This window comes from Nestor notabilis, unplaced genomic scaffold, assembly GCF_000696875.1.
Source record: "Nestor notabilis isolate BGI_N333 unplaced genomic scaffold, ASM69687v1 scaffold9929, whole genome shotgun sequence".
In the NCBI taxonomy this organism is placed as follows: domain Eukaryota; kingdom Metazoa; phylum Chordata; class Aves; order Psittaciformes; family Psittacidae; genus Nestor; species Nestor notabilis.
Window position 1 is genome coordinate 279 of NW_009943234.1, and position 9817 is coordinate 10095.

The 9817-nt window shown below is 43.3% G+C and overlaps 2 protein-coding genes across 2 annotated transcripts; one reads left to right on the forward strand and one right to left on the reverse strand.

Annotated features, from left to right (window-relative positions):
• Window positions 1-1685: 1685 nt before the first annotated feature.
• On the forward strand, window positions 1686-7267 carry KBTBD4 (kelch repeat and BTB (POZ) domain containing 4). The gene is made up of 3 exons (XM_010021826.1): window positions 1686-2387; window positions 4922-5028; window positions 5610-7267. Exons 1-3 carry the CDS (start codon window positions 1796-1798, stop codon window positions 6468-6470), a joined length of 1560 nt encoding a protein of 519 aa, XP_010020128.1. The 5' UTR covers window positions 1686-1795; the 3' UTR covers window positions 6471-7267.
• Window positions 7268-7531: 264 nt separating this feature from the next.
• Window positions 7532-9812, reverse strand: PTPMT1 (protein tyrosine phosphatase, mitochondrial 1; the record flags this gene model as incomplete). Its single annotated transcript, XM_010021828.1, has 3 exons — window positions 7532-7663; window positions 9002-9193; window positions 9738-9812. Coding segments are annotated over 3 exons (399 nt in total), but the record flags the coding sequence as incomplete, so codon positions are not given.
• Window positions 9813-9817: the final 5 nt, after the last annotated feature.

Genomic DNA, 9817 nt, shown 5'->3' on the forward strand with positions numbered 1-9817 from the left:
GGACAGGCTGGAGAGGGTCCACAGAAGGGCCACAGAGATGATCCAAGGGCTGAGAAGCCACATAAAGAAAGGCTGAGAGAGCTGGGTTTGTTCATCCTGGAGAAGAGAAGGCTTAGGAGAGACCTTATCACCATGTTCTAGTATTTAGAGGGTGGCTATACAAGGAGTTAAACGGAAAAGGCAAGGGGTGATGGGCACAAGTTACTTCTGGGAGATTCCGATTGGACGCAAGAGGAAAATTTTTCATAATGATGATAATCAGCCATTGGAATAATCTCCCCATGGAAGTGGTGTCTCCTCGTGGAGTGTAAGATTTTGCTTTATGGGACACTTTACTGTTCCTGCACCCCTCTTTCTTTATAGCGGAGATGCCATGGATGCAAAGGGGAGCTTTGTGATTACAAAGAAGAGTGTGAGGTTTACAGCAGTCTTTAGCAGCTGTTGGCATTTCTTTTGTGACTTGGCAGCAGTCCTCTGGAAGTCACACAAGGCGGTGGAGGCAGCTGGTTCTGTTATGTCAAGAGGAGAGAGTGGTTCATCCATCCATATTGTGGTCTCTTACAGACTAATATACAGGTGCTTTTCAGACAGACCAGAACTCTTGTAAATTCACACTAAGGGTATAATTAAGGCAGGCCATCATCAGGGATGGGGTGGACTTGTCCAGCCATTTAGGGATGTAGACACTACTTCCTGTGAACAGAACTTGAGCAAAGAAGGAGGAGCCTTCCTCTGTCAAGCAGAGCTATTGTAAAAAAATGCATGTTTGATAAAATAAAGCCTGGAGGAGTAACTATGAATCTCCTGGAGAAAAATCCCGTCTTTGGGGAAACACTGTACTGGAAATGGTGTTCACTTGTAATTGAAGAAATTTATGGTATCAGTCATCATGGCTGACAATTGAGGTGTAAAAGTAAGTTTAAAGTGAATGAAGGCAGACATGTATTTGCTCCTAGTGCTGTCAAGACCAACGTGAAAAAGAAGCACTTTACAGCAGTCCTTCTCTGGTTCAGAAGGTTTTTCAACCCACAGTCTTCTTGGAGCTCTGCAAACAATCTCTGGTACCTACTTAGAGCTGTTATCTTTAAAACTGAGTTCTCCTTAGCCCTTGGGAGACAGTGACTAACAACATCTAACAGGTTATTTTGCATGCTAAAGATGTCTGGCACATTAACAAACTGAGTGTAACCATCAGTTACCTCATTTGGTTAGCTTGAAGGACTGGTGGTTATGTCTGGCAGACTTGTCATGTATCTTTTGGGTAAAACCAAGTTCACCTTACTTTATACCACTGCATCGTGTTGGTTCTGGGTGGTAATTAACTGCTGATGATATGAACTGATGTCTGTACTCTCTGTTAGTATGATACTATAATCCTTTTCCCATATAGCCCAGCTATGGTGCTTCCACTTTTTTTTGGCTTCCTGAGTTTCCTAGGGTGGTTGCTGCTCTTTCCACTTGAATAACTTGCTGCATTTCTTTGTGTTAGTGAAATGAGTTGTGAAAAGCTGTGCACGTCTCCCAGTTCTGCTGGGATGTGATGCTCACTGTACTGGAAGTTTGGTATATATTATAATTTTAATCACGCCAACTTCTCATTTGTTATTTGAGATTCTGAAGCTCAAGCAGAAGTTTCTGGCTGCACTATTTATATTCAGTCTAAAATATGCTGGCCTCTTACCAATATGTTTGAATTTTCCCTGTACCCTGAAGTACTGCATAATCTTGTTAGTGGAGAAAGACATGTAATTATTGTGATTTTACAGATTGCTGGAGGTCTGATCTGTGCAGCACCATGGATTCATCAGAAGAGACTGGAGGCTCCTCTGCAGAAGAAAACTACTTTGTGAACTACACCTTCACCGACCGCTCCCACTCAGGCCGTGTGGCCCAGGGTATTATGAAACTATGCTTGGAGGATGAGCTCTTTGCTGATGTTACAATATCAGTGGAAGGGAAAGAATTCCAGCTGCACCGCTTGGTCCTCTCAGCTCAGAGCTGCTTTTTTCGTTCTATGTTCACTTCCAACCTAAAGGAGGCCCACAACCGGGTGATTGAGCTACAGGACGTTAGCGAGAGTGTCTTTCAGCTCCTTGTGGACTATATTTACCATGGGACTGTAAAGCTGAGGGCAGAGGAGTTGCAGGAAACCTACGAAGTGGCAGACATGTACCAGCTGACTGCCCTTTTTGAAGAGTGCTCCCGTTTTCTGGCCCGTACGGTGCAGGTTAGGAACTGTCTGCAGGTCATGTGGTTGGCAGATCAACACAGTGACATGGAGCTCTACACAGCTGCCAAACACTGTGCAAAGTCACATTTGTCTCAACTGCAAGACACAGAGGAGTTCCTACACCTGCCTCTCCGCCTACTGACAGATATCCTTACAGGTAAGGAGTTCTTGGGACTAACCAGGATGTGGATGTGGAAAGAGACTTTCAAAGAGTCTATCAGGGGTTGAACAAAATAGATGGAAAGATCTAAGCTTTCATAATCAATTGTCTATTCAGAGGCTTAGCTAAGCTAAGCAAAGCAAAACATTCTAGATAACCTGATGAGAAAAAAACCCTATTCATTGTTACGGGACATGAAGCATCTAAGCTATAGAAAAGGGGCACAGAGGATGCTGGTAATTCCCAACAGTTCCTGAGTCAACAGGTCAGATGTATTACAGTTTTTTTAGACATAACTTAGTGACTTTCAACGATTTGTTGTATTTTTATTTGCATTAAAAGTAAACCAAAGAAGCCTTACGAGGAATAAACATTTTATTGAAGTATCATTCTTTAGTTTGTAATCATTTAACATAATAATGTAACAACTAAACATTTGTAAGAAGGCTCGAGGACAAGCTATATTTTAAAGACTATGTTAGTGTTATTAACAATTGTATATAATTGTTAGGATTCTTTAGGCTAGGCACTCAGGTGCCTGAAATAGAGGCATTGTAACATCTTAGGTAATAGAGTAATTGCCCTGCTTGTCAAGGTAATAGCGTTCCCCAGTAATGATGCTGTGACTCAGTGCTGTGGAGGATGTGTTAATACATCAAGAACATAGTCCAACTGCCACCAATCCTTAAAGTTTCTCTGCTGTGGTAGCAGGTACAGCCAGTGCTTGAAAAACTCTTCATGATACTGCAGTCATAATTTCATTTTTGTGCATTTATGTATCGTTGCTAGAGGAAGCAAGAATGTAGAAGCAGCTCACATGTTCAAGTGTGCTGGACTTGGGACCAGAGAGATTGACCCTTTCTTGCTTTAATCAAATAACTTTGTAAATGAATAGATAACTATACTTTGTGTATCATGTGTTTTATATGTTGTTACAACAATAAATCTGCCATAACTGGCTACTTTGGAATACTCTCAAATCTCTCTGCAAGACTTAAAGTAGCCTTTAGAGTTGATGCTATGCATATGAGAGTCTTTACAGATACTGCATTGTATTATCTCTATTGCATCTAAAGAAATTCACAGTCAAAAACCTATTGAGAATATGGACTGATAGTTAAAAAAAAAACTACTATAAAATTAATTTTTATAATTAGCTAAAGTTATTAAACAATGTTGTGAGTTCATTAAGAAAAACTAAATTGCTAAAATCGTGAAATAAATCTATAGTGGTCAATCACCCTTAACTCCCTAGAAATTCTGTGTAGTAAGAGTAGTTTTAGGACTGTGGCCGTTAGTGCTTGTGATCCTAACTTAAAATAATTGCTCAATAAAACTTTTTTCTCATGCATCATCTATTTCCATATACAGAATAAGATTATTCAATATTTATGACAAAATTTAGCTCATAAAATGGATTAAAATCTGAAATATATTCCTACTGCTGGTAGGGAAATTTTTTCTTTTGCAGTTCCTGCATCTTTGTTTAGTTAATGGTGAATTAAATAGAGGAAGCTATTAGTAGCAAGGATTAAAATTAATGAAGTAGTAATTTATTAAGCTTTTATTGCACTCTAGGACCTATTTCAAAATCACTGTTTTTCCATTTAGCCAGTACATGTGATGGATGTCGTGTATGGAAATCCCCTTTACTAATAGAGTGGAAATACCTGCTTTTGTTCCACACTTTTTTCTTCTCCCTTACAGTATAAAGGAAAGTGTTGGAATTTGATGCCTTCAGCATCACTGAATTCAGGGTTTGACGTGAGAGCAAATTGCAAAATCAGAAAGCCTTCATAGGGAAGCCTTTCAACGAATAAAGCATAATTGCTGGCTTTCAAGCTGGAAGTAAATACCTAAAATCATCTAGGTAACATACTGATGACAATGATGCAATAGTTTGTGGCATGACCAAAGCGTCCAGTTATGTCTGGAAACACTGAAATCTGATGCAGTCTGTTGAGTGTTTCCTACAGTCACGCTGCTAAGGAAAGCTACAAAAGCTCATTGGGGATTTCCAAATGTTAAGAGGATAGCAGCAACAGCAGATGTTCAGTCTTGAGGGTCAGCTGTCTGACAGTGCTCAGAGAAGGAAAATTTCTGCAGATGACTTGCTAGATAGGTTTCTAGGACCAGCCAGAAAGAAAGGCAGCTGCTGGGATTCTCAAATAAGAGAATCTTTTTGCCTAAATGCTTAAATAAGAAAATATTTTTCATCAGTCACAAAGCATTTACGTTCTCTTTCCTGCCCTTCCTCTTGGACATAGGTTCCTTTGTTGAAACTCATCCAGAGTGCTTAAGATCTGGCAGCTCTGTCTTCTGGTACTTATCCAAACTAATTTCATGTAGATGTCAGGCTGGCAGTGCAGATCATGCCTGCCAAAATCTGTAAGCCTCTATATCCCTTTTTCCTCTCTAGAAAGCAGGGTTTGGGGTGGGAGTGAGGGAAGGGAGTCACAGGAAAAGGATGTTCCTGAGTACATACACCTTTGTCTAGATACCATAAATGCCTTTCTGTCCCCAAACCGCAGATGGCGTTCCATGTTCTCAGAATCCGACAGTTGCCATAGAAACCTGGATCAACTTCAACAAGGAGGAGCGAGCGGGCTTTTCGGAGACACTGCGATCGAGTCTGAAGGTATAAAAACCCCTTCTGTTCCGGGGTTGGTGTAGCACTTGCTGGTTTCACACTGCCCAAGGCAGGGTATTCTGCTCACAGGTGTGACTTGGAAGTCCCAAAACACAAATGCCATTGAAATTCATGGTGCTTGTGTGAGGAATACTTTCATTGTCATATATAGTAACCCACTAACAGCTTTTCTAATTTAACCTCAGGCTGCTTTCAGTAGTGATTAGAGCAATGCCACAAATAACTTTTTTCACCAGATGCTCAGTTACCAGAGAGACCATTCAGAAATCCTAATTGAGCATTCCCCTCATAACTCTACTCCGTCATTGATGTAACCAGCCCTTACCTAAACCACAGATACTTGAGTTCCAGTGAAGCCTGTTGCTATTTTACTATGTCAGATATGACTGGTATATTAAAAAGGCTTTGAGGCTTTGAATCCCCAACACTGTAAGGTGGCAGGACTTGGGAAGCAGGTCACACACCTCGGGCCCACAGGTGGGTCTAAAGCTGAAAAGTTGGATCTTAGGCGTCACTAATGTTTGTGTAAACAGGTCCAGTTCTGCTGACACACTCCTCCTTTCTCTCAGGTGATAGGAGAAAATGTTCACATCTACCTGATTGGAAAGGAGTCATCACGTACACATTCACTCGCTGTCTCTCTGCATTGTGCTGATGATGACTCCATAAGCGTGAGTGGCCAGAACAGCCTGTGTCACCAGATCACCGCAGCCTGCAAACATGGCAGTGACCTGTACGTCGTTGGTGGCTCCATTCCACGACGCATGTGGAAATGCAACAATGCAACCATAGACTGGGAATGGTGTGCTCCTCTGCCCCGTGACCGGCTCCAACACACCCTCGTCTCCGTGCCAAGCAAGGATGCAATATATTCACTGGGGGGGAAAACTCTGCAGGACACTCTCTCTAATGCTGTCATATATTACAGAGTACGAGACAATGTCTGGACAGAGACCAGCCAGTTGGAAGTGGCAGTTTCTGGAGCTGCAGGTGTAAACCTTAATGGTGTCATTTACCTGCTGGGTGGGGAGGAAAATGACTTGGACTTCTTCACCAAGCCCTCTCGGCTAATTCAGTGCTATGATACCAACACAGAGAAATGCCACGTGAAGCCATATGTACTGCCTTTTGCAGGCCGCATGCATGCTGCTGTACACAAGGATGTGGTGTTCATTGTAGCCGAGGGCGATTCACTGCTGTGCTATAATCCCCTTCTGGATAGCTTCACCCGGCTATGCCTGCCAGATGCCTGGAGCTCAGTACCATCCCTCTGGAAAATCGCCAGCTGCAATGGCAGCATCTATGTCTTTCGTGATCGCTATAAAAAGGGTGATGCAAATACTTTTAAACTTAACCCAGCCACCTCTGTTGTAACAGTTACAAGTGGCATCAAAGTGCTGCTCACTAACCTGCAGTTTGTCCTGGCCTAAGCAGGAAAAATAGGCCCAGTGATAGAAAGGGCAGCAATGGTATTCTGCTGTGCAGCTCAGAGGCACCTACCACCCTCAGCTCCAGTCCCGATTACTACGAGGTCACAATATCCAGTAAAGACGCCATCCTTTATACTGTGCAGAGGAAGTACAGGCTTTCTGGCTGTGGGCCTGTTCTGTTACATAGCGCTACTAAAGTTGAAAGGCTGCATCTTAGATTTCAGATGGACTAAATGCTATTACTTTGATCCCTTGATGATAAGCTGCTTGTGTTTGAGGCCCAAACTGCAGCAAATGGCCTTTTTAGGCAGGAACCAATCTGCCAATAACAAATCCTGTGGCATATGGACAACGTCCTCCTTGGCCCAGACTGCTGGTTTTAACTGCCTGGGAGACTGTGTGTTACAGCCATGTCAATCACAAAGTTAGACTGTGCACTGTGTCCTCCAGGGATGTCCCCTTTTAAACATTCCTGTGTCCCCATCACAGAAAGAGGCACTGGCAGGAATATTTACAGCAGATTCCAGAGCTGACCCCAAGTAGGTTGCGTTATTCAGCACTTCTCCTAGAGGAGTGGTAACAAACTGGAAACTTGCTTAGTGCTCTGTCATCACCTAGCATAAAGACAGAGATGGTTTTTATGAGCACTGGTTTCTTTTACTGTACAGGGAATCCCCACCTCTAATCATAATGTAGTGTTGATTAAAGACAGAATTAAGACCACTTCCTCCTACCCCTCTCTGTTGGCACTGTAACCCTTTGGGTAAGAATCTGAATAAAGTCTCTGCTGAGACAAAGTTTCCTTTCCCTTTGCTGCAACTATTACAGAACTTCCTGTGGATTGCAGGTCAGCTCAGCACTGATACTGTGTGTGTGAGAGAACTATGGGGCTCCAAGAAAATTAAGGTATTGGCCACAAGGAAAGAAGGTTTTAATGAAACTTTAATTTATGTAAAAACTTCTTTATTGGTGGTCAAGAAGTTCAATTAAAAGAAGTTCATTAAAACTCAAGTTTGTTTTAAAGCAGCCAAGACAAGAGATTTTGATAGACCTTACTGACACTATGCAGTTGTCCCAGCGATCACATTCCCGTGAAATGTCTCCAGGACCTGGACTTGCTTGTGCCGAATGAGGATGTGGGGACGGATCTTGGCAATAGCCTCTATTGCTTCCTGAGGGCTCCAGTGATGCAGCTGAAAAGGCAGAAACCCTGTAAGTGAAAATACACTCCCTCCCTGCACTAGTTAATAGAGCCTTCCTGGAGGCTACAGGCAACACTAGAGTTGTTTTGCCCCTTCTGTTTACTTGATGTTCCTCACAGAGGGGCCTGAACATCAATGCAAGTTCATGAAATGAGTCCCTCAGGTAAGAAGGGGTGATTACTGCTTGGGATCTCCATTTTCTGTCTCACTCACACTTCCATCATGTTGTGAACGGTTTCCTGTCCTAGTCCCACTAGACCAAAGCAAAAGTGCAGCTTGCTGCTTTGATTTTTTGGAAACCTTTATGAATATTCCCATCACACTTTAGCACTTAGAAAATTTTCCAGAGAACACTTGAAAACACCAGTAGTAAAATCCATATGTGGGATTTTGTTCTTAGTGCTGGGTCTTTAGAGGAACTCAGAAAACCAAAGTCACTTCTCTTGATCCTGATTTGCATTTATTGAAAAGCTTAGAAAGGTTCACCATTTCAACTAACCAAGGAGACTATCTGAAAAAAAATGGATGTTTAATCTGTTCAGTGAACCTACCCTCACAAGTGACTTGCTATTCCCATCTCAGTCTGTTTGTCCATAGAATTAAAACCAGCAGTATCATTCAAAACCTCCATTTGCCACATTCTACAAATCATCAGTCCAAGCTTGGACCTCTCCTAAACTGGGTCTCCAGTCCAAACTCTATAAAGTCATAGAATCTAGAGAGCAGGGAAGAAACGTAGTATGTGTAGGGCTGTAGACACGCATGTGCCTGTGTGCACATGTAATGGAGCATCTCTCGTGTGAGGAAAGGCTGAGAGAGTTGTGGTTGTTCAGCCTAGAGAAGAGAAAAGGTCTGAAAAGACCTTATTGTGACCTTTCAGTTCTTAAAAGGGGCCTATAAGAAAGATAGGGAGAGACTTTTTAGCAGGGCTTGTTGTGACAGGATGAGGGGTGATGGTTTGAAACTAGAAGAGGGGAGATTCAGACTGGATGTGAGATAAAAATTCCTTACAGTGAGGGTGGTAAAACACTGGCACAGGTTGCCCAGAGAGGTGGTGGATGCACCATCCCTGGAGACATTCAAGGCCAGGCTGGATGTGGTTCTGAGCAACCTGATCTAGTTGAAGATGTCCCTGCTCATTGCAGGGGGGTTGGACTAGATGCCCTTTGAAGGTCCCTTCTAACCCAAACTATTCTATGATTCTACGGTACATTAATGCACCTGCTTATTAATGGTCAGGCTTCTTAAGCAAAAGCAGACTGTAAAGGTTGGCTGTATTTGCCCAGACTGTATGAAAATAAACCCCATTTAGCACTGAATCCTTCTTACTTGAATTAAATACGCTGCCACCATGGTGGCACTGCGAGAGCGTCCTGCCTTGCAGTGCACATAGACACTGTGACCGCAGGCTCGGTGTTTCAGAATGAATTCAACACCCTTGTGGAGGTTTTCCAAGGTGGGGACTCCAGTTAGATCCACGGTGCTGAGACGCAGTTGCTCCACGCCCATTGCCTCCCATTCCTGAAATAGACATAGCAGAATTGATCAGTTAACTTTGGGGGTTTTGGTGGTTGTTATCTTCCAGAAAGAAGACCCAGAACCTGTTGAGACAGTTGGGGAATTCAGTAGGGTTGTAAGCTGACTTTGAATGTCAATACAAACCATTCCGTAGAATAGAACCATTCTATGATTCTGTGTATCCTTTAAATCAGATGTATGGAAACTTCAGAGATGGTTATCAGAAAGAAGTTAAAGGGAACTGAAAAGGTGTGGTTCAGCTGAAGGAAAGGAGGGGAGCTGGGATCTTGTCCCGAAGCAAAAGGTGTTCTTGTATGTGTATAGGGATGTACATGGATTCAATACTCCCCTCCCCTCACCGCCGCTGCAGCTCTAACACTTTCTTTCCATCCTCACGTTTTACTGGCCTCTCGCACAGTGTTAGAAGCCGGCTTAGGTACGAAGAAACCGCGTCTTTGCTGACAGGATCCCCGCTAAAGCCTGGCCAGCGCCGGGACGGGCGGAGCGACAAGAGACCCTGAGGGGCAATGGCAGCTCCCGGGCTCACCTGGGCGGAGCAGCAGAGAAAGCGGGTCTCGTACTCCTCGTTGAGGGTGACTACGGCGCGCACGTTCTCCTCCGCTACCA

Coding starts and splice junctions, on each gene's coding strand:
- KBTBD4 (XM_010021826.1), top strand. CDS start 1,796: ATGGATTCATCAGAAGAGACTGGAGGCTCCTCTGCAGAAGAAAACTAC. Junction 2,388..4,921: donor ACTGACAGATATCCTTACAG/GTAAGGAGTTCT, acceptor CCCAAACCGCAG/ATGGCGTTCCATGTTCTCAG. Junction 5,029..5,609: donor CACTGCGATCGAGTCTGAAG/GTATAAAAACCC, acceptor CCTTTCTCTCAG/GTGATAGGAGAAAATGTTCA.